The 24,886-nt window shown below is 42.9% G+C and overlaps 1 protein-coding gene across 1 annotated transcript in view; it reads left to right on the top strand.

The window, feature by feature from the left end:
• LOC118398317 (TGF-beta receptor type-2-like) overlaps positions 1–21,718 on the top strand; it is a 29,863-nt gene extending 8,145 nt beyond the window's left edge. The window contains exons 3-7 of the mRNA XM_035793527.2: positions 332–522; positions 2,488–3,260; positions 3,916–4,057; positions 20,050–20,174; positions 20,540–21,718. Coding sequence (XP_035649420.1) covers positions 332–522; positions 2,488–3,260; positions 3,916–4,057; positions 20,050–20,174; positions 20,540–20,731 — 1,423 coding nt within the window. The 3' untranslated portion in view covers positions 20,732–21,718. The remainder of the gene's footprint in view (positions 1–331; positions 523–2,487; positions 3,261–3,915; positions 4,058–20,049; positions 20,175–20,539) is intronic.
• The last annotated feature ends 3,168 nt before the right edge of the window (positions 21,719–24,886 follow it).

Raw genomic sequence — 24,886 nt, 5'->3', positions numbered from 1 at the left:
CACAGCAATACCTCTTAAAAAGGCTTTCACGACATACGCTCCACACCACCCAGCAGGAGACCTGAGTATCCCATTTGTAGGTCCATTTGTGCACCTTCAGGATTATTCACTGCACGTGTACGGCGGTATTTTGTAACTGGGGGATACATTCTGTACAACCTAACCTGACCTCTGTATCAAATCATTACCATAATGCTTAGACTGTGTTTTCTAAGTTTTTAAAAGTTATTTTCCCAGTTATTACTGTATTTAATCACTAGCTTAAATGTTCTCTCTGTTTAATAAAACTTAATTGGAGTGGAACTAATTGCTCCTGTTGTCTTGTTTCCAGGAGGAAGAAAGACAACAACGTCACCATAGACACGATATGCCACAACCCAGCCCATAAGCTACATGGTCTGGTGCTGGAGGACTATAACAACAGCAAGTGTGAGATGAGGGAGAGGAATAACATGGGCTCCCAGTTCTTCATCTGCTCCTGCTCCGAGGACGAGTGCAACGACCACCTTTTCTTCACCCCCTGTGAGTCCCTATGTAGGGTTATGTCACCTGTTGTGCAGTGCTATGTCACCTGTTATGTCATGCCTTTTGTTGGCATTATGATTGGTCAAACGAGTGCAACAAACGTGTCTTCTTCACCTTCTGTGAGTCCCTATGTGATGCTATGTCACCTGTTATGCCATGGCTGATTGTGTTATGTAGGCTAACTATGACAATTGATCATATAGTTTAATAACACTTTTGACGTAACTCACACATGTTCTTCGACCATATGTTGTACTAAACAATTATGCAATTCCTTATTAGGTTGTCATGTAAGGTGTCACACATGAATGCTGACATGTGTGTACTGTTGTACACCCACCAAATACAAGATTGCAAAAAGGTTTTGCATCGCCGAGGGCTTTTGGCTGTAGTCTTTCGTTACAATTTTGGAATCAAATGTATTTTGACTACAGCATCCAAGCAGTAATAACACAGAGATACATTTTCCAGACTTTACTTTCCCGGAGCCCAAAGTTAAAAGCATCCCGCACACCGGGAACATCAATGTCATGGAAATACATTTCCCCTCACTGCGGAAGATGGATAGCTCTGCTGCACACGGTCTAACTTCATGTTCACCACACAACAATGAATGGTGAAAAACAGCTCGTGCATGTATTAATACAATTGATATTCTCAAACCTGGCCCTAAGTGGTGTTAGTAACTAGGAAGCTTTCCTTTGTGGGCCGTATCTACTGAGAGATGGCAGAGGCACAGGGACAGGTTTGTTGTGACGGATCTCCTCTCTCTCGCTCTTCGAAAAAGAAAACAAACTCCGCTGAGGCCACGGTGGAAGATTTCAGACATGTGGTTTCCTGTCTGAAAAAAAGGAGCGAGTGAGTGAGGGCTTGACGGGTACTTGCTGTTCTCTATGCACAGAAACATTCGTAGACATACAAACACACACAAATGCATGCGCACACACACACGCGCGCACGCACACACACAATCCTCCACTGCCAAACATGTTCCTAATATCTCTGTCTGTATTTATAGAACCCCAGCAGCACTTGTCACATTCTGCCTGTTCAGACAACGTGTTAAGGACTCATTTACGATCCTTTAAATCCTAACTGATCTGGGATCTGGAATTGCACGTGACATGTTGTGTTTTATTATGTTTTTACGAGACTTCTGCCAACCCCAGAAATAGGATCATAAACATAGCATAAACATAAACGTTCACCAGATTACTCTGTCTAGCAGACACCGACATCACTCCTTAAAAGTATAAGAATCAGACATAGACTAGGTCTATAAAGGGAACACAATATGTGGTTGACTGGGGCATGGTTCAGCCTATTTGTGTGTTTAACAGACCAGCAAGCTAACTTCAGCTTCATAGCTTCGAGATGCTTACTGACATTCCTCATGGAAATGTTAGGTTCCTCTGCTTTGCTGGAAAGAAGCAGGCTACGTTGCGCGTAGCTAGATGCTCTGAGACGATATAGCTACTTGGCTACTTCCTATTGATTTCCTAGTGCTGAAGGAGTTGGAGTGTAATGTACAGTATGACGTTCAAGTGCAACTGAAATGTCAAACATCAAAGTATAGGCTACTGCCCACATCATGTATCCCATATAGTCCTTTGTGGTCATTGGTTTTTATGCAGTGGGCTCTTAAGTTCAATAAACAAACAGACAATTCTTTGATCTTCACCTTCATGGCCAGTCCAGCTACTCATAGTGAGTGAAAAGGTCATTGTGAAAATATGCTCAAGTTTCAGAGTAGATTATGATGGCTGAAGACTTCTAATAATTGTAGAGGTGGATCATTTTAAAAGTATTGTAGAATATACCTAACTAGGTGGTGGGCCTACTGTATGTTACAGAATAGGTATATTCTACAATATTTATACTGAATAGGCAATGTATTGTATAACTAATCTATAACATCTACCTTGTTGTCTCTTTTTCTCTCGTCTTACCTCTCCACCCTAGACTCCCTAGATTCCCAGGTGGTGTCGGTGATCCTGGTCAGCCTGGTTCCTCTGCTGGTTCTGGCCGTGCTGGTCATCACATCCTTCTATTGGTACCGCATCTACCACCAGCGCCGCGCCGGTGCCAAGCGCAAGAAGACGCCGCTCGACTTCAGTGATGCCCACGCCATCATGATGGACGACGACGGCTCGGACAGCAGCTCCACGCACGCCAACAACCTCAACCACAACACGGAACTCCTCCCCATCGAGCTGGACGCCCAGGTGGGAAAGGGCCGCTTCGCCGAGGTCTACAAGGCCAAGCTGAAGCAGGGCGCCACTGGAGCTGGCGAACACTTTGAGACCGTCGCCGTCAAAATTTTCGCAGACGAGGAATATGCCTCGTGGAAGAACGAGAAGGACATCTTCTCGAACGCCGACCTGCGCCACGAGAACGTCCTGCACTTCCTGACCGCAGAGGACCACAAGGTGGAGAAACAGTATTGGCTGATCACGGCCTACCACCCCCGGGGCAACCTCCAGGAGTACCTGACGCGCCACGTCATCAGCTGGGACGACCTGTGGGTGCTGGGCGGGTCGCTGGCAAGGGGCGTGGCCCACCTACACAGTGACCACACGTTGTGTGGACGCTACAAGGTGCCCATCGTCCACCGGGACATCAAGAGCTCCAACATCCTGGTGAAGGGGGACCTCACCTGTGTCCTGTGTGACTTCGGACTGGGTCTGCGTCTGGACAACTCGCTGTCCGTGGACGAGCTGGCCAACAGTGGACAGGTACAGGTTCTTCCCTCCTGTCTCTCCTTTCAACTCACAGTGCATCCAAAATGGTACCATATTGCCTATGATTAGTGCACTATATAGGGAATAGGGTGCCATTTCAGACTGGCTTACTTACTCATGGGGGCTCCTCTTCTGGACAACAGATTAGTAATATCCATAGAGCAAGTGCTGCTCGGCCTTTTTGTTTTATTACAGTAACTAGGTAAACAGGCCTGATGGAGTTCTAATAGAACCATTAGACTGTTGTACAGCAGTAGGACAGGTTCATTGTGACTTTGTTATGAAACGTAGTCATCGTGAGCTTCTTTAGAGGGTGCCCCTTTGGTATCTAATGCACCCATTGTCTCTTCGTAGTGTCTTATAATACAGTGGGGGGAAGAAACAGGGAAGACATGTATCCGACCAGGCTGTCAGTTAAAATTGCAGTTGAATTGTAGTGGTACATGGTACTGTACAGTACTACCTCTGGAAGCAATCATGCATATTCTACTGTAAATAGCATTAGAATCGAGTAGAATATAACAGAACAGAATACAATAGAACAGAACAAAACAGAGTAGAATAGAAAATAATAGAATAGAACAGAACAGTTTTGATAATGATCCACTGAATAGGCTAACATCTTGTCCTTGTTGGTCTTACCCTACAGGTGGGCACTGCCAGGTACATGGCCCCTGAGGTGCTGGAGTCCAGAATCAACCTGGAAAACATTGAGTCGTTCAAGCAGACAGACGTTTACTCCATGGCCCTGGTACTGTGGGAGATCACCTCCAGGTGCAATGCCATTGGAGGTAAAGTAACACCACATGACGTCTGACCAATCATGTGACTGAGCTGCTTTAGACTGATTGATTTTAATTTGTGACCTTGTGTAAGTGATATAGAGTAGGTGTACTTCTCCGTAAAAGGTGCCCGCAATTGTAGTCACACATTCCTGAAAGTCCTTCAGGACCTTGACAAAATGTCTGTACAAAAATACAGGTGTTCACTGTTAAATAATCACAGGTTTGTTTATCTGAAGTTATTCATGACTAGGGCTGTTACGGTGACCGTATTATCACCACACCGGCAATCACAAGTCAGGGCGGCAGTCAAATTCCACTTGACCGTTTTGTCACGGTAATTAGGCTTCTCCAAGCTCTGATGCTGCCGATGGTAGGTTACTAATGACCAAACTTGCTAACTGCCAAGTACCCAGCACTCTATTGTCCCTCTAATCACTCTGACACCAATGAAAATGTAATCGAAAATCGAATCAAACAATTAATGACGGCCCATGAGCTCATGTTGCGCAACATTTCTATAGGCTATGCAATTGCGTGAGGAAACAGAGGGATGGCCTTCATTAAAAAGAGGAGGATCCCATCAACTTTCAATAGGCTAGGCGTACTATATTTCTTTCTCAACTTTCCTAATATGAAGCACATTGCTTCTCTTTACAACAGGAGTGCAGCCTACCTGGCTGGCATAAAAATAAACCGTGGGAATAGTGTCCTCCATTCATTATTTAAATATACTGTAGGTGCATGATAGAGAAGTACATGATAATGGTCCATTCTAAATCAATTTCACTCATATATCGTTTAGTATATGTAAAGACAAGATTAAATCAAGAATAGTCTGATGGGTCACAATATTAGCCTGTCACTTGTGGATGATATATTATCCCTTGTGAATGATGTCCAGCTTAAGACAAGGATCAGGGCATGCCTTTTTTTTGCAACTTTTTCAAATCATAATCAGCAGAAGTCACATACCTAAAACCCCAAACAGCAAGCAATGCAGATGTAGAAGTTTTTCCACTGGCTAGGAAAGGCAGGAACCTAGGAAGAAAGCTCTAGGCTCTGAGGGGTTGCCAGTCCTCTACATGGCCATTCATTCCAGATTGTTTTTCAAGATGTTCAAGCGTTGATAGATTACCAGCAGGGTTAAATAATAATCATAGTGGTTGTAGAGGGTGCAACAAGTCAGCACCTCAGGAGTAAATGTCAGTTGGCTTTTCATAGCCGAGCATTCAGAGGTCAAGACAGCAGGTGTGGTAGAGAGAGAGCCAAAAACAACAGGTCCGGGACAAGGTAGCACATCCTGTGAACAGGTCAGGGTTCCGTAGCCGCATTATGAACAGTTGTAACTTGAGCAGCAGCACGGCGAGGTGGACCGGGGACACCCAGGAGCCATGATCCTAGGGCTCAGGTCCTCTGGGAGGGAGGGAGAGAGGGAGAGAGAGAGAATTATAGGGAGCATAATTAAGGTCACACAGGAAACCAGATAAGACAGGGGAATTACACTAGATATAACAGACTGACCCTAGCCCCCCGGCACATAGACTATTGCAGCATAGATACTGGAGGCTGAGACGGGGGGAATAGGGCCCCGTCCAACGATACCCCCGGACCGGGCCAATCCGGCAGGATATAAGCCCACCCACTTTGCCAAATCACAGTTCCCACACCACTCGAGGGATATCAGCAGACCACCAACTTACTACCCTGAGACAAGGATGAGTATAGCCCACTAATATCTCCCCCACGGCATGAGCCGGAGGGGGTGCAAAACCGGACATGATGATCACGTCAGTGACTCAACCCACTCAAGTGTCACACCCCTCCTAGGGACGGCATGGAAGAGTACTACTAAGCCAGTGACTCAGCCCCTGTAATAGGGTTAGAGGCAGAGTATCCCAGTGGAGAGAGGGGAGCTGGCCAGGCAGAGAACGCAAGGGTGGTTTGTCACTCCAGGACCTTTCCGTTCACCTTTGTACCGCTGGACCAGACTACACTAGGACCTACTGAAGAGATGAGTCTTCAGTAAAGACTTCTGCATCTCTCACATGGACAGGCAGACCATTCCATAGAAATTGAGCTCTATAGGAGAAAGCCCTGCCTCCAGCTGTTTGCTTAGAAATTATAGGGTAAATAAAGAGGCCTGTGTCTTGTGATCGTAGCATACGTGTAGGTATGTACGGCAGGAACAAATCGGACAGATACAGTTGAAGTTGGAAGTTTACATACACTTAGGTTTGCAGTCATTAAAACTCATTTTTCAACCACTCCACAAATTTCTTGTTAACAAACTCTAATTTTGGCAAGTCGGTTAGGACATCTACTTTGTGCATGACACAAGTAAGTTTTCCAACAATTGTTTACAGACAGATTATTTCACAATTCACTGTATCACAATTCCAGTGTGTCAGAAGTTTACATACACTAAGTTGACTGTGCCTTTAAAACTTCTTATGGCTTAGATCCCGCTAACGGGATCGATATGACAACAGCAAGTGAAAGTGCAGGGCGCCAAATTCAAAACAACAGAAATCTCATAATTAAAAGTCCTCAAACATACAAGTATTTCACACCATTTTAAAGATAAACTTGTTGTTAATCCCCCGAAAGCACACCAAACGATTATGTTAGGTCTGCACCGAGTCACAGAAAAACACAGCCATTTTTCCAGCCAAAGAGAGGAGTCACAAAAAGCAGAAATAGAGATAAAATTAATTGCTAACCTTTGATGATCTTCATCAGATGACACTCATAGGACTTCATGTTACACAATACATGTATGCTTTGTTCGATAAAGTTCATATTTATATCCCAAAATCTCAGTTTACATTGGCGCGTTACGTTCAGTAATGTTTTGCTTCCAAAACATCCGGTGATTTTGCAGAGAGCTACATCAATTTACAGAAATACTCATAAATGTTGATGAAAATACAAGTGTTATGCATGGAACTTTAGATTAACTTCTCCTTAATGCAACTGCTGTGTCAGATTTCAAAAAAGCTTTACGGAAAAAGCACACCATGCAATAATCTGAGTATAGCGCTCAGAGACCAAAACAAGCCATACAGATATCCGCCATGTTACGGAGTCAACAGAGGTCAGAAATAGCATTATAAATATTCACTTACCTTTGATGATCTTAATCAGAATGCACTCCCAGGAATCCCAGTTCCACAATAAATGTTTGATTTGTTCAATAAGGTCCATCATTTATGTCCAAATACCTCCTTTTTGTTTGCGCGTTTAGTGCACAATCCAAACTCACGAGGAGCGAGCAAGTCCAGACGAATGTTCAGACGAAAAGTCATCTTAAAGTTCGTAGAAACATGTCAAACGAAGTACAGAATCAATCTTTAGGATGTTGTTGTCATAAATCTTCAATAATGTTTCAAACCGGAGAATTCCTTTGTCTGTAGAAATGCAATGGAATGCAGGTCGCTCTCACGTGAGCGCGCGTAATCAGCTCATGGCACTCTGCCAGATCCCTGACTCAATCAGCTCTCATTCCCCCCTCCTTCACACTAGAAGCCTCAAACAACGTTCTAAAGACTGTTGACATCTAGTGGAAGCCTTTGGAAGTACAAGATGACCCCATAGACACTTTATATTTGACAGGAAATGACTTGAAAAACTACAAACCTCAGGTTTCCCACTTCCTGGTTGGATTTTTTGTCAGGTTTTTGCCTGCCATATGAGTTCTGTTATACTCACAGACATCATTCAAACAGGTTTAGAAACTTCAGAGTGTTTCCTATCCAAATCTAATACTAATAAGTTGCATATATTAGCAACTGGGCCTGAGTAGCAGGCAGTTTACTCTGGGCACCTTATCCATCCAAGCTACTCAATACTGCCCCCAGCCATAAGAAGTTAAACTGCTTGGAAAATTCCAGAAAATTATGTCAAAGCTTTAGAAGCTTCTGATAGGCTAATTGATATCATTTGAGTCAATTGGAGGTGTGCCTGTGGATGTATTTCAAGGCCTACCTTCAAACTCAGTGCCTCTTTTCTTGACATCATGGGACAATCAAAAGAAATCAGCCAAGACATCAGAAAAACAACTGTAGACCTGTAGACCTGGTTCATCCTTTCCAAATGCCTGAAGGTACCACGTTCATCTGTACAAACAATAGTACACAAGGATAAACACCATGGGACCACGCAGCTGTCATACCGCTCAGGAAGGAGACGTGTTCTGTCTCCTAGAGATGAACGTACTTTGGGGCGAAAAGTGCAAATCAATCCCAGAACAACAGCACAGGACCTTATGAAGATGCTGGAGGGAAAAAAAGTATCTATATCCACAGTAAAACAAGTCCTATGTTGACATAACCTGAAAGGCCACTCAGCAAGGAAGAAGCCACTGCTCAGAAACCACCATAAAAAAAGCCAGACTATGGTTTGCAACTGCACATGGGGACAAAGATCTTACTTTTTGGAGAAAAGTCCTCTGGTCTGATGAAACAGAAATAGAACTGTTTGGCCATAATGACCATCGTTATGTTTGGAGGAAAAAGGGGGATGTGGGGGTGCTTTGCTGCAGGAGGGACTGGTGCACTTCACAAAATAGATGGCTTCATGAGGAAGGAAAATTATGTGGATATATTGAAGCAACATCTCAAGACATTAGTCAGAAAGTTAAAGCTTGGTCGCAAATGGGTCTTCCAAATGGACAATGACCCCAAGCATACTTCCAAAGTTGGGGCAAAATGGCTTAAGGACAACAAGGGCAAGGTATTGGAGTGACCTCAATCCCATAGAAAATTTCTGGGCATAACTGAAAAAGCGTGAGCATACTATTGTTTGTACAAATGAACGTGGTACCTTCAGGCATTTGGAAATTGCTCCCAACCTCAATCCCATAGAAAATTTCTGGGCATAACTGAAAAAGCCGGAGCATACTATTGTTTGTACAAATGAACGTGGCACCTTCAGGCATTTGGAAATTGCTCCCAAGGAACAATTTCTATACTAGTTCTATTTCTGTTTCATCAGACCATAGGACTTTTCTCCAAAAAGTAAGATCTTTGTCCCCATGTGCAGTTGCAAACCATAGTCTGGCTTTTTTTTATGGCGGTTTCTGAGCAGTGGCTTCTTCCTTGCTGAGTCAGAAAGTTAAAGCTTGGTCGCAAATGGGTCTTCCAAATGGACAATGACCCCAAGCATACTTCCAAAGTTGGGGCAAAATGGCTTAAGGACAACAAAGTCAAGGTATTGGAGTGGCCGTCACAAAACCCTGACCTCAAATCCCATAGAAAATTTCTGGGCATAACTGAAAAAGCGTGAGCATACTATTGTTTGTACAAATGAATGTGGTACCTTCAGGCATTTGGAAATTGCTCCCAAGGATGAACCAGCTCTGTCAGGAGGAATGGGCCAAAATTCCCCCAACTTATTGTGGGAAGCTTGTGGAAGGCTTCCTGAAACGTTTGACCCAAGTTAAACAATTTAAAGGCAATGATACCTTGAAATCAGCCCAAGCCTCAACAGGAAGCCAGGGTTGAGAGGCTAGCACTGGATTAATATAATCAAATTTTGTGCGTTCTAGTCAAGATTCCAGCAGCAGTATTTAGCACTAACTGAAGTTTATTTTGTGTTTTATCCTGAAGAGTAGAGCATTGCAGTAATCTAATCTAGAAGTGACAAAAGCATGGATTAGCTTTCTGCATCATTTTTTTTTTAAGTTTGCGATTTTTGCAATGTTACGAAGATGGCAAAGCTGTCCTTAAAATGTTCTTGGTATGTTCGTCAAAAGAGAGATCAGGGTCCAGAGAAATGCCACGGTCCTTCAAAATTTTATTTGAGACAACTGTACAACCATCAAGATGAATTGTCAGATCCAACAGCAGAGTCACACACCTCATGTAACCTAGTCCATCCAGTTTCAAGTTTGGGGGGAAAAAATTCACCATAAATATGCACCTTTATAATAAAAGCATTACATGCATAATTGCATTTGCACTCACTTTTTAGAATGGAGTTTTCCTGCTAATGGAACAGTTGCACTTATAGCCTACGGCCGTGTACAACTAAATTGACATAAATAACTCTAAATGAAGCATGTAGAAATACCTGTTTCTTTGTTATACGCTCAACACAGAATAGCCGCCCTCAAATCGTTTGGAGAAATTGTATTCTTCATACTATAAAATAATGCCACAGATTTGTATTTATGTTCTTGTACCCCTTTTTCAATGTTGACTCATTGCTGCAACTCCCCAACGGGCTCGGGAGAGGTGAAGGTTGAGTCATGTCTCCTCCGAAACATGACCCGCCAAACCGCGCTCCTTAACCCGGAAGCCAGCCGCACCAATGTGTCGGAAGAAGCACTGTTCAACTGACGACGTAATCATCCTGCAGGCACCCAGCCCGCCACAAGGAGTCGCTAGAACGCACTGAGCCAAGTAAAGCCCCCTCGGCCAAACCCTCCATTAACACAGACGACTGTGGGCCAATTGTGAGCCGCCCTATGGGACTCACGGTCACGGCCGGTTGTGACACAGCCCGGGATCAAACCCGGGTCTGTAGTGACGCCTCAAGCAGTGCCTTAGACCGCTGCACCACTCGTGAGGCCAATGCCATGGAATTCTAAGCAAATATTGCCTGCTAAATGATGAACTAGTATAGCCCACAGCCATATGGCATAGCCAGACCAGGGCCTAACATAAGGACAACTCAGAGTATGCTATTCTGTTCTTCTGTAATAGACTACATTTTCTTCATATCATATTTCTTCAGTCTAGTCTATAATAAATAAGGGATTTATTGTGATGGTGTAGGCTATATTTCATTGATTTATTAAGACCTTTTAAAATGTAGATGTTCCAAAGGTCTGCATCAGTGGCTTGTAGGCTGTGCGTGGAAGCCAGGAGATGCTACATTTGTTTATGTTAATTCATGGTAAATGACCTTGAGACCAGCATTTATTTGCTTGACAATCACCGGCTGACAAAATGTCATGATGTCCACAGCACTACTCATGACTGCTTAAAGGGGCAATCGGCAATCGCTACATCCATTTTACCCATTGATTCTTGAAGAATATAACTTATGTCATGAGCGTAGTTCAACAAGCCAAAATATAAGCTTGTTTTACTCCAATGTGTGTAAACAAGTTAATGTAAACAAACACTATATAGCCTAAAAAATGGTCAGTCCTTGCATCCATAGGTCTTTCTACGAATTTAGGAGTCGTTACATTTCTCCAGTCCCATCCCTTAGCTTTTTACCAAAACGGGTGAGGAGTACGTAGAACAAGAAAATATCCCAATTCCCCAAGGGCAGTTATTGGGAACATTGCCCTGTGTAGGGTGCTGTCTTTCGAATGGGACGTTAAACGTGTGTCCTGATTCTCTGTGGTCACTAAAAATACGATTGCACCTATTGTAACCTGGCCCTCATACCATCATGGCCACCTAATCATCCCCAGCTTCCAATTGGCTCATTCATCCCCCCTCCTTTCCCCTGTAACTATTCCCCAGGCCATTGCTGTAAATGAGAATGTGTTCTCAGTCAACTTACCTGGTAAAATAAGGATAATAAAACAAATGTGGTGTGGGAACCATTTCAGAGAAAACAAATTGTGTCAAAAACATAATTCATCCTCAGGTAGTTCATAAATGAACAACAGCCTTCCCTTATCTAATGACCCTTCTTCCTGTTTGCCATCTCTCTGAACAACACGGAGAGGATATGAGAAATTAATATAATTGGGTGACTATCCAATGGGCATCCTACGGCAAGCCACATGGCCATATTTCATATTTTCAATCCACTCTGTGTCACTGTGGTCTACTTGGTCTTGCCGGTGATCCTGTTTGACCATTGTGTCAGAACGTTGTTCGATCAAATGTTAGTGTTGGTGCTCGCCTGCTTCCAGCATGGCCATTTCCTGTTTTCCCTTTGGTCCCTAGTGGTCCCTTGAACACCGTCAGAGCAGTAGCGCTGCCCCAAAGCCCTCTGAAGGACAACATTGTGGAATGGTCGGGCCTGTTAGACCCTTTCACCTTTTCCTCCACTGGCAGGGGGTGAAGAATATGTGTGCCCTGTGGGTACACCTCTGAAATGAAAATAGTTAATTTCCTGTTTTGCATGGAATGAGCAATGCACACACACACACACACACACACACACATATTGAAAGTACTATATTCAGTTCCATGGAGGGGCAATATTGGTCTTGTTTACATGAGGATGTGCTGTAGCCTAGAGTAGAAAGCATATTTGTGGTGATGATGATGAGTTTTAAGGGAATCTAGGCCCATGATTGGCAAAAATGCGTAGTGGCTTATGGTTACATTGGTCCTACAGAGCAAGGCATTCCACTGAGTAGGACAACTCAGAAACCGCATGAGTGGTTATATTTTTATGTTCGTTCATTCATTTGTTCACTCGCTCGTCCATTCATGAACTCATTCATTCACTTATCTCTCTCCAAACATTCAGATATTCAGTCGTTATTGTGTCCAAAAACTTCTCTCTCATTTCAGCTTCAAGGCAGTAGACATTCTTTACAGACCCAGGTCGGTCACTATGTCCTCAGGCCTCCTTTATCTAGGGCACAGAGTCTCTCTCTCGCTCTCTCTCTCAGCAGTCTCTTGTGCTGAAGCATATACTCTTACAGTAATAAATAACCCCCCCCACCGCATGATTACATTACATACATCCACCATGCATTTAGCTAGTCTCCCACCTTGATACAGCAAGCTGCCTTATCTTGTGTAAAAGCGTTACTGTGCCGCACTGACCGTTTATGTTTGGATATTCCCTTGGGGGCAAAATGTTTGCAGAGTTAGAATGACTATCTTATCAAATCTTCTATGTCAGCGAAAGTGGCACTCACATAACCACAGCACATTCATTTTTGGACCACTTGTCATCCGTTCAATAAAAGCTTCCCGTGCTATCATCCCAGCTCGGTGAGTCAATCTTGATGGCATAAAACTCTGCTCACCTGAGAACACACACACACACATACACACCCGATGGCATGAAACTCCTCTCAACTGAGAAGACACACACACTTCCCTCTTCCCCACACACAGTCAGACTGACACATCTCAGTGCATCATTATAATGAGTTGGGAGGTGAAGCCGCGTTGGCTTCCCTGTCTGTCGTGTTTGCTTCCCTGCCTCAGCCGCCACCGCCAGACAGATGTCAGAACAGTTCCTGTCGTCTCACTGCCTTATCTGGCAGACTGCCACATAACACAGGCAGTCAGTCAGCCACTTTGTCACAGTTTCGGGGCCTTTTGTATAATCTGGGATCTGTCACGCTGTCTGTCACGCGGTACGAATGTGCCTGTCTGTCAACAGGGCCAGTCGCAAACTCCGAGGAGGCAGCAGCAGCCAACACAATGCACTCTTTATCCTCTAAAGTAAAAGTAAGGACAAGTAAAAAGAGAAACTCTGAAAGAAAGTAATAAAGACAGCGTCCCGGGGCCGTCTTTTTCCCCGAAATGTCTCTCCCATATAATTTGCAGGGCTGGAATTAGGAGCAGGAAAGACAGGAGGGTGTTCCCAGGCGGGGTCAGGGAGGAACGGTGGTGTTGACCATCCCACTATAGGATAAATGCCTTCACTCCCCTGAGGGAGAAGACAGGGTTAGAGTAGAGTAGAGTAGAGTAGAGTAGGGCGGCTGCTATCCAGATGTCATGGCCTCACCTCAAGCCTGAATGGGCCCCACGCTGTCTGTCTGCCTGGCTAGCTGTCTGGCAAACTGTCTGTTTGTCTTTTCGGTCTGTCCTTACCCTTACAGAAAAACCACATGATTTCACATGAAATTTCACCTGTGAACTCATGTAAAAACGTGTTTTTGGAACACTTTTCGCGTGTCGTTTTGTGTTATCACATCTTACTTTAAATGTTGTCACATGTTATCACCTTAACTTCACATACATGTAAGAGCATGTGATCACATGAAAACGTGTTTTTGGAACACTTCACGTGTTCATGTGAAATTCATGTTTTTTTCTTCTTTCCGTAAGGGTATGTCTTTCTGTCTGGCTTGCTGGCTGGTTTTCTGTCTGTCTGTCACCCAGGGCTTTAACAACCTGTGAGGAACAGAAAACAAGTGTCAGAGCCATCGCCACACGCTTTCATCTTAATCAAAACCATCAGAAGAGAGGAGTATAATAGAATAGATTATCGTTCTCCAAGAGGGAGGGGGAGAGTGTCAAGCTGGATTGTCAAACTGTGACTCTTATTGAGACTACAGCTGCTCAAACAGATTCCTGCTGCTGTGTTGGCTTCAGATTGGGAAGCAGACTTTTGTTAGCCCTATGAGGATCTGTTTTCTTGAATTGTTTAAGATGACGGAAATCCTAATATCTACCAGATAGTGCACAAGAAATTAACCACAACAAAGTACTGTATGATGAATACCACATTCCTATGTGCCTGAGGGGTACTGTATATCTGTGGGTTTACATTGGTCATTCTCTCTTCCCCTTTTCTTTATCTTATTTCAACTTTGATGTGAACTGGCATGTTCTGGTTCAGATACACTCAGGTGGTTCAGATATACAGTGGCTTGTGAAAGTATTCACCCCCCTTGTCATTTCTCCGATTTTGTTGCCTTACAACCTGAAATTAAAATATATATATATATATTTTTTTTGGGGGGGGGGGGTTGTATCATTTGAAACTGACAAGAAATAAGACCAGAAAAACAGAAAACTTGAGCGTACATAACTATTCACCCCCCCAAAATCAATACTTTGTAGAGCCACCTTTTGCAGCAACTACAGCTGTCTCTTATGGTATGTCTCTATAAGCTTGGCTCATCTAGCCACTGGGATTTTTGCCCATTTATCAAGGCAAAACTGCTCCAGCTCCTTAAATTCAGATGGGTTCCGCTGGTGTACAGTAATCTTTAAGTCATACTACAGATTCTCAATTGGATTGAGGTCGGGCCTTTTACTAGGTCATTCCAAGACATTTAAATGTTTCCCCTTAAACCACTCGAGTGTTACTTTAGCAGTATGCTTAGGGTAATTGTCCTGCTGAAAGGTGAACCTCCGTCCCAGTCTCAAATCTCTTGAAGACTGAAACAGGTTTCCCTCAAGAATTTCCCTGTATTTAGCGTTATCCATCATTCCCACCAGTTTCCCAGTCCCTGACGATGAAAAACATCCCCACAGCATGATGCTGCCACCACCATGCTTCACTGTATGGTGTTCTCGGGGTGATGAGAGGTGTTGGGTTTGTGCCAGACATATCGTTTTCCTTGATGGCCAAAAAGCTTAATTTTAGTCTCATCTGACCAGAGTACCTTCTTCCATATGTTTGGGGAGTCTCCCACATGCCTTTTGGCGAACACCAAATGTGTTTGGTTATTTCTTTCTTAAGCAATTTATTTTTTTCTGGCCACTCTTCCATAAAGCCCAGCTCTGTGGAGTGTAAGGCTTAAAGTGGTCCTATGGACAGATACTCCAATCTCCGCGGTGGAGCTTTGCAGCTCCTTCAAGGTTATCTTTGGTGTCTTTCTTGCCTCTCTGATTTAACGCCCTCCTTGCCTAGTCTGTGAGTTTTGGTGGCGGCCCTCTCTTGGCATGTTTGTTGTGGTGCCATATTCTTTCAATTTTTAAATTATGGATTTAATGGTGCTCCGTGGGATGTTCAAAGTTTTATATATTTTTTTATAACCCAACCCTTATTTGTACTTCTCCACAACTTTGTCCCTGACCTGTTTGAAGAGCTCCTTGGTCTTCATGGTGCCGCGTGCTTGGTGGTGCCTCTTGCTTAGTGGTGTTGCAGACTCTGGGGCCTTTCAGAACAGGTGTATATATATATAATGAGATCATGTGACAGATCATGTGACACTTAGATTGCATACAGGTGGACTTTATTTAACTAATTGTGTGACTTCTGAAGGTAATTGGTTGCACCAGATCTTATTTAGGGGCTTCATAGCAAAGGGGTGAATACATGTGCACACACCACTTTTCCGTTTATTATTTTTTATTTTTGAAACAAGTTATTTTTTAAATTTCACTTCACCAATTTGGACTATTTTTGTATGTCCATTACATGAAATCCAAATAAAAATATATTTAAGTTACAGGTTCTAATACCAAGGGGGATGAATACTTTTGCAAGGCATTGTAATAAGGTGGTTCAGATATACTCAGGTGGTTCAGATATACTCAGGTGGTTCAGATATACTCAGGTGGTTCAGATATACTCAGGTGGTTCAGATATACTCAGGTGGTTCAGATATACTCAGGTGGTCCAGATATACTCAGATGGTTCAGATATACTCAGGTGGTCCAGATATACTCAGATGGTCCAGATATACTCAGGTGGTTCAGATATACTCAGGTGGTTCAGATATACTCAGGTGGTTCAGATATACTCAGGTGGTCCAGATATACTCAGATGGTTCAGATATACTCAGGTGGTCCAGATATACTCAGATGGTCCAGATATACTCAGATGGTTCAGATATACTCAGGTGGTCCAGATATACTCAGGTGGTCCAGATATACTCAGATGGTTCAGATATACTCAGATGGTTCAGATATACTCAGGTGGTGGCATGCTTGCTCAACCACAGGGTACAGTTTGAACAGAAGTCTCTAGAATGAGCCATAATAACAAACATATGACTGGGGCTGCACAGTAACTTAAACAGGTCAGGCTCTGAACCAGGAAACCAGACTGAGACCTGATGGTTAATAGCATGAGGGAGAGAGAGGCAGTGTGGTGATGAGATCCAATAAAGACACAACAGTCTGGCCATGAGTCTAAACCTATGGAAACATGTCTGAGCTGCCAAAAATGTACTGTATTAACATTACACACCAGCAAGAGGAAGTCAGTGGGAAACACCAGAGCGGGAATGTTGAGACATTTTCTTGATTCACTTGTTGAGACTATTTCAGACTTTTCTCACGTCCTATGACAACTCACAGTGAGTGATGCAGACAATATGTCAGTTATCATCAAAGGTGTTCTTAGCAGTTCTAATACAGGTATGTGAGTCAATAGGAAAGTGATATGCTTTAACCCGTTAGACCCCAATAGAATTCTAGAATGCTGCTGTAGTTTCTGAGAATTTTCGAGATAAAACTCATTTTCTCACACATTTCAAACAAACAGACATAGCTCAAAAACAAAGAACACGTGACAATGACAAGTTAACATACTTTTAAAGAGCACAACCTCTTCTTTTATATGACACCACATTCATGTCAATAGGGAGAATTAGAGAATTAGAAGGAGCATACTTAAGGTCACACAGGGCACCAGATAAGACAGGAGAATTACACCAGATAAGACAGGAGAATTTCACCAGATAGGACAGACTGACCCTAGCCCTGCAGCACATAGACTATTGCAGCATCGATACTGGAGGCTGAGACAAGGGGGGGCCCTGTCTGATGGGACCAACCAGGCGGGATATACCCCTGCCCACTTTGCCAAAGCAGCCCCCACACCACTCGAGGGAGATCACCAGACCACAAACTTACTACCCTTAGTCAAAGCTGAGTATAGCCCACAAAGATCTCCTCCACCGCACAAGCCTGAGGGTGCGCAAAACCGAACAAGAAGATCACGTCAGTGACTCAACCCACTCAAGCCGAGTATAGAGGGGGAAAAACCTGGCACGACGTGTCGCACCCCTTCTAGGGATGGCATGGAAGAGCACTAGTAAGCCAGTGACTCAGAATCCCAGTGGAGAGAGGGAAGCTGGCCAGGCAGAGACAGCCGTCACTCCAGTGCATTGCCGTTCACCTTCGCACCCCTGGGCCAGATTACACTCAATCATAGGACCTACTGAAGAGATATGTCTTCAGTAAAGACTTAAAGGTCGAGACCGAGTCTTTGTCTCTCACATGGATAGGCAGACCATTCCATAAAGATTGAGCTCTATAGGAGAAAGCCCTGCCTCCCACTGTTTGTTTAGAAATTCTAGGGCCTGCGTCTTGTGACCGTGGCATACGTGTAGGTATGTAGGGGCAGGACCAAATCGGAGAGATAGGTAGGAGCAAGTCCATGCAATGCTTTGTAGGTTAGCAGTAAAACCTTGAAATCAGCCCTAGCGTTAACAGGAAGCCAGTGTAGAGAGTAATATAATCAACTTTTTGGGTTCTAGTCAAGATTCCAGCAGCCGTATTTAGCACTAACTGAAGTGTATTTAGTTGTTTTATCCGGATAGCCGGAAAATAGAGCATTGCAGTAGTCTAATCTAGATGTGACAAAAGCATTAGACTTCTGAAATGCTCTACTCTCCGGCTCCCCAGATAAATAAAGGGTGTGGACTTAGTGATTCATATGGCATATTTTGGGAGCTCCTGTTTTAGCATTAAGACGATAAACAAAATTGCACAATTGTTTTAGAAATTGGCTCCCACTCGTGCACTCGTTACAGTACCCAGATCCTCTAACGTTATTCCTTTACTCGCTTAAATAATGACAGATGGGTGGGCGGGTGGATGGATGGGTGTATTTTTCTTAAACACTGAAACGAGGGAAGTCTTCTTGTCAAAACAGGATGCTCATGCCTGTGGAGTCAGCTGTTGGCCCAAGCCGTGACCTAGCGTCCAATTCCTGTCTGTGTGCATCTGGACTTCCTGCGAGGCCTCTCTTCTGGGCAGGGACCGCCCGTTTCTCAGCTGTCAGACAGAATTCACTCAGAATTGAACAGTATTACAGAACTGTACAGGGAAACAGCTCATCAGCTTTAAAGGGCCAATGCAGCAAATTTTATCTCAATATCAAATCATTTCTGGTTAATAATTAAGTACCTTACTGTGATTGTTTTCAATTAAAATGGTCAAAAAGAAACAAAAGTAGCTGGCCTGAGCTCTATCCGACCAAAACAGGCAGACATTTCAGGAGGTCTTTCCAAACAGCTCTTAAAAGGGCATTATCATAATTTTCACAATTTCACAGTATTATTCCAACCTCATAGTGTGTAAATATATATAAAACACAGGACAATCACGATTTTGTCTGCACTGGGCCTTTCAGTTTCTTAACAGGTCAGCTCGTCATTGGTTTGATTGATTGTGGGATTGTGTTAAGCGATGGGAAAGGTTTTCATTAGGATCCATATACTACTGTATTTCCATGTCTTCATTCTATTCACGATGGCATTATTAAACTAATGCAAAAGTGAAACAATAGTTACTGTACAGGTATTCATTGTGGAAATATGTATTAATACCACAGTGCCTATTGGCCCCTGAATAACCGTGTTGTTTTCAGTTGGCTCTGTCTCACGCCTGTTCCGTGTCATTGTACAGGAATGTTTTTGCGATATGGCGCTATTGAGGATAATTGACTTACTCATTTTTTTTATCGTCGGAAATCTCCCTGGAAAATGACTTTTAGTTCCGTTTCAGCGCTCGAGGTTCTCACGCAGTTTCCGTCAAGCTACTTTAATTACCCCTTTTGGACTTTCTGAAACTATTTTTTTATTTTTATACAAGAGCTCCACTCTTCATAGTACTCTTGAGTTTGATTTGTTGCTCTACCCAATTGACAGATCAGATCTATCTAAAGATAAATAGTTCTCTGCATCATCCCAAGCCAACTCTTTAATATTCTGCAAGAGTAAACTTTATTCCGGCGTAGGGCTTGACGAGTATCTTGGATGCCACGTTATAAGATAGCTGACACTGAGCCAATGCTGAGTTGGTGAGTTGTTTCAAGCACACTCTCAACGAGCCCAAATGCAATAATATTGACTGTTTTTCCTCCGGCAGGTTTTCCCTGGCCCCTCATCCTATAAACCTACGACATATGTACCTTTTGGATGTCTGTGTCTCTCTGTTTCTGTTTGCGTATACAAACCTTATTGTCGACTTTCATGGAAAATCATATAGTGAGGGTAGAGCTACATTTGAATATAAACAAAACAATACATGGCTCTGTGTGTGTGTGTGTATGTTTCTGAACCTACCTCCATTAACCTGTATCATATGTATATTTTGACATCTGTATCTCTCTGGCTCCTGCCTTAAATGTACAGCTCTGTGTGTGTTTGTGCACAGAGGTGAAGGACTACGAGCCGCCCTTCGGTAAGGTGAGGGAGCACCCGTGTGTGGAGAGTATGAAGGACAGCGTTCTCAGAGACAGAGGAAGGCCAGAGATCCCCAACAGCTGGATCAACCACCCAGTAAGTAACAAGGCCTGCTTTCATTATGCACTCACTGTCGCATCCTTACACACACATAGGACTAAATACGCACACACACACACACACACACACACATACTGCAGGTGCATGATGCACACAAGCGCAGAATAATTATTGCATAATTTACTTGCGCATTCCTCTTCTTCTTTTTTTTTTTGTTAACAATAACGAGAATTAAGTCGAAGTTGCCCCAATCACGGATACAGGTTCAGCAATTTTTTTCATAGTATAATCTGATCTTTGATCTGTGATTAGGGCCAACTTCTCTCTCTCTCTCTACCTACTCCAGTTTCTGTCTACTACTGCTGACTGTGTGTCTCTGTGCTCCACTGCACCTCCATCAGGGCATCCAGGTGGTGTGCGGCACCATAGACGAGTGCTGGGACCACGACCCCGAGGCCAGGCTGACTGCTCAGTGTGTGGCCGAACGCTTCAACGACATGGAGCACCCAGACAAGCTGTCTGGACGCAGCAATTCCGAGGAGAAGATCCCCCAGGATGTCTCTGTGACGGAGATTGAAGAGATTGAGAAGTAGGAAGTATGCCTCAGAAACTACAATGCCCCCTGCTGGGGAGGCTGATAACTACAAGCAACCAAGCAGCTGAGAGAGATCCAAGTGGAGAGTCTGTGTATGTGCTCTGTGTATTTGTCCTGCTTGTGACTCCGAGGAGCAAACAGATGGATGTGGTGTGTCATGCATGTGAAAGGTAACAAAACTGAACCGACCAATCAGAAAGGAAGTGATCGTGTTTTTAAAGATTTACAGCAGCTGCTCCAAAGACGGATCAAAGCCATGACTGGACTGGGGAAAATATACAGCTTTCGTAACTAAATGCTGTTTGCACTTTATTAATAGCTATGCATACCAAACTGTGTATATTCCGTTACTGTATATTCGTGATGACAATACAGTGCAGTTATAGGAAAGAGGGTTGCCAATGTGGAAAAGTAAGAGAGCAGTCAATACTGGTAACACTAATAACATCTTAGCCAGTTTTCGGACTGGGTGTTTTTGACATTTTTAAAGGTGGCATTGGATGACAAAAGGGACTGGAGGATGGCGCAATATAAAACAAAAACAAAGGTGAAAGTTTCATTTCATGGAAATGATAAAAAGGACCGAGCTATGAAATAGAAAATGATTCCAGGCCAATAAGCCCAGGGGGAAATGCTGATATCATATCCCAAGGACTATGAACTGTAAACTAAAGACTGAATTCAAGCCCTAGATGAGAAAAAGGGGAATAGAGATATTTTACTCAGAGGAACCCGGAGCTAAATGTAAATGTAAAGTGTATTTAATCAACGGAGAATGATAAAGGGAATCAAGCTATCATAACAAAAGGACTGAACTGGAAGTACTGTACATGGAGTTTCTTTCCAGCAGTAACTGATACAAGACATTTAAATATAATGACAAGGAAGGGAACTTGATCCTTTCTCAATTAAAGATCTCTAAACCCTGTCTATGTATAATATTAAAAGCCTTCATTAAAGATTTTCAGTATTCTACTCTTTTAAAGATGGCGTCTTTTCATTTTCTTGGCGTAGGATTAAATGTTTCTCTTTTTCTTGCTGTCTTGTTAATCACCTCGACCTAACTTTAGGTCTGCGGTTTGATTGAATAACCTCAGGCAGGGCACGTCCATTCTCTTTTAGCCAAAGGGATACCGTGTCTTCAGCTTGATCTCTACCCACAGTGTTGAAGGCTCACAGTGTGTGGACTACTCCAATGTGTGTACTACTGCCGGACAGGATATTCAGTCAAACCGCATTACAGTAACATGTTAGTTAATTTCACTGCCACTCTGAAGTGGAGTTCTATTTCCTCTCGTCAGAGTTTCCAATGCTGTCACTGGTCTACCAGACTGTAACACAAGGCTCTCTTAATTTGGCTCAACCTTTAGGTCATATCAGGACATGTTTTTGGAGGCTGTATGCTGGTACTTGAATATTGCCAAAGCTCATTTCAACAGCAGTAAACATGAAAAACAGGTGACCTCCAATTCATGATTTATCCCCTGCCTGTTTAAACTACATTGCCTTTCACTGAATATAAAATTGCATGTCTGCACCTCTGTAGAACCACACTGTGAATGTGTGACAGACAGTTCCTTATCCATGACCCCTTGGTGTTTGGGAGCTGTTTGTTAGGTTAGAGCAGGTTTAGCGCACTGAAACCTTCCTAGCGCTGACAGACCTTTGACCTTTGATCCCATTCCCAGCCGATAGACTCCGTCAGACAGTGCAGGTATGTCTCTGCCTGGGCCTCCGCAGCAACTGCCCTGGTTTAACCTAACGTATGTCTGCTGTTCCCCGCGTCCCCTAGCAACGCGGTTGAAAACAAGCTCCCCTGCCAAGACAAGAACCGCCAACAAGGAGCTCACTGCCCGGACTCCCCTACAAATCATCTCTAATTGGGGAATGCACGTGAATTATCTGCTATAGCACCAACGAAGAGGCGGAGGGCGGGGTGTGTTCGCAGCCGCCGCCTTGCTAAATTCAAGGTTAGAAGCCTCGGCTCTCAAGCTATCAATTAGAAATTGGCAAGTGAGAACTCGTAGCTTTGAAGTGCAGTCCTATTATATTTAAGCTATATAAATGGAGGCCAGGCTGAAATTCTCCCTCCAAAATACATTTACATACAGGCTGAGTAAAAGGCCTACTGAAAATGTATAGAGCTGTGAAATGAACTGACTGGACACACACTGGTTGAATCAACGTGGTATCCACGTAATTTCAATGACAAAACATGGAACCAATGTGGAATAGACGTTGAATTGACGTTTGTGCTCAGTGGGAATGCAGTTGGAGGGTATCAGAAGAACATTTCTATTCCTAGACCCTCTGTTTATTGGGTGTGTTTCTGTGAATGTTATATAGCACCCCTGGCACTGTCACAGTGTGGGCTGAACTACAGACATTACAAATTGGAATCTGGACTAAGCCTGGGGCTATTACACAGATGACAAATGATTAACTGTTTTTCATTAAGAATGGGCCAGATGGAACCCAAACGTAAGTTTAGCATGCATTTTTCAATATCAAAATAATGTTTGCTATGCTAAATATCCTGAGGCACTGAGGCAGGTGAACACAATCCTCTCTGGAGCTTAAAAATACAGTCTGAGCCACTAAAAGACTAAAGAGGATGTTTTTCCCACTGACAAAAACATTTGTTTATCTTACCAAAGGGGGAAAAAAGGAACCTCTTTGATTTAGTGCCAGGTCCAAATAAGCTTTTACTCTTTACCTCATGAGCCACAGAGTATTGGCATGGATCCCCAGAACAATTATGTTCGGCTGGGGAGAAAAACAGCCATAACATCTGGAATGGTACACTCCCTCACTGTCTGGTTCTGAGAAAGCTGCTAAGCATCTCCTTCGGACAGAGCGCATCCCAAATAGCATCATATTCCCCATATAGTGCACTACTGTTGACCAGAGCTCTTTGGGATGCCGACTATTTCTGAAGTAAATCCTCTCACCCCGTGTGCGTTGCTTGGTCCATCAACATGAAGACTTATTTGAGTCAGTGAAACCTGTTGCATGTGTCTGCCTTGTTACTGGCTACATCTCGAAGTTGGCATGCTGCCCTGAGAAGAGGATCTATTGACGGTACTATGTTGATTGATGCTTTATGGGAAACTGTCTTAACTTTACTGCAGCATAGTTGTTTGATGCCGTATTTGTTATAGGGCTTTGTATTCTTTTTAGTACGGAACTGGCTGACAGACTAAATAAGAGTTACGGTTAAGGAGATGCTTGGGCTTAAATAGCTTGCACTTAATTATGAATGGATGAACGAATGAATGAACGAATGAATGAACACGTCATTGTCCCATAGGGAAATTTGAATGCCTGTGTTGTTGCCAGACACATTTCCCTATGGGACAATAAAGTATTCATTCATTCATTCACTTGTTCATTTATCAAAAATGAAGCGCAAGCTATTTATGTCCAAGTTTCCCCTTAACTGTAACCATGACCCAGTTACACCAGCCAGTTACATACTTAAAGAATACAAAAAGTGTCAGTGAAGAGTGAAATAAAGTGCTAAACCGAAATGAGTGTTCCCTTTTTGTTTTGCTTATACTGGCAAAAAAAAGTTTCATTCATATTTTAGCATTTCGGCCTCCTTGGCTCCTTTTATGCTTTAAAAAAAATATATATATGGTTTGTTTGCAAGTAACTATTGTTGAACCCTATAACTTACCTATCTATATCTACCTATTCCTCATGTTAACTAATGTAAAAAATAAACACATGTGCTTTAATACAAATGTATATATATATATATATATATACATATATATATATATATATTTTTAAATATATATATATATATATATATATATATATATATATATATATATATATATATATATATATATATAATTTTTTAATATACTATGTCAATCTATTTTCTGTTGCTAAATAGTCTGAACAGTTGCCAGTAAGGCAGGCAAGCAGTTTTGAGTTATGAGTTATGAGTAACAAAACCATAGAGATCCTATTAAATTATTCGAATGAGTAATTCTATTGACAAAAAAAAAGACATTTTCAATAGCGTGACGTCATGTGCCAAAATGATTGACTCAAAAATGCACGAGTAACCGAGCTGCATATTTTGTTAAAGAAACACATGTACCGGAATGAGGAACGCCAAAAATAATACGTCATAAACCAT

Source organism: Oncorhynchus keta, chromosome 19, assembly GCF_023373465.1.
Source record: "Oncorhynchus keta strain PuntledgeMale-10-30-2019 chromosome 19, Oket_V2, whole genome shotgun sequence".
Classification (NCBI taxonomy): Eukaryota; Metazoa; Chordata; class Actinopteri; order Salmoniformes; family Salmonidae; genus Oncorhynchus; species Oncorhynchus keta.
This window is presented reverse-complemented; position numbering and strand designations above follow the sequence as displayed.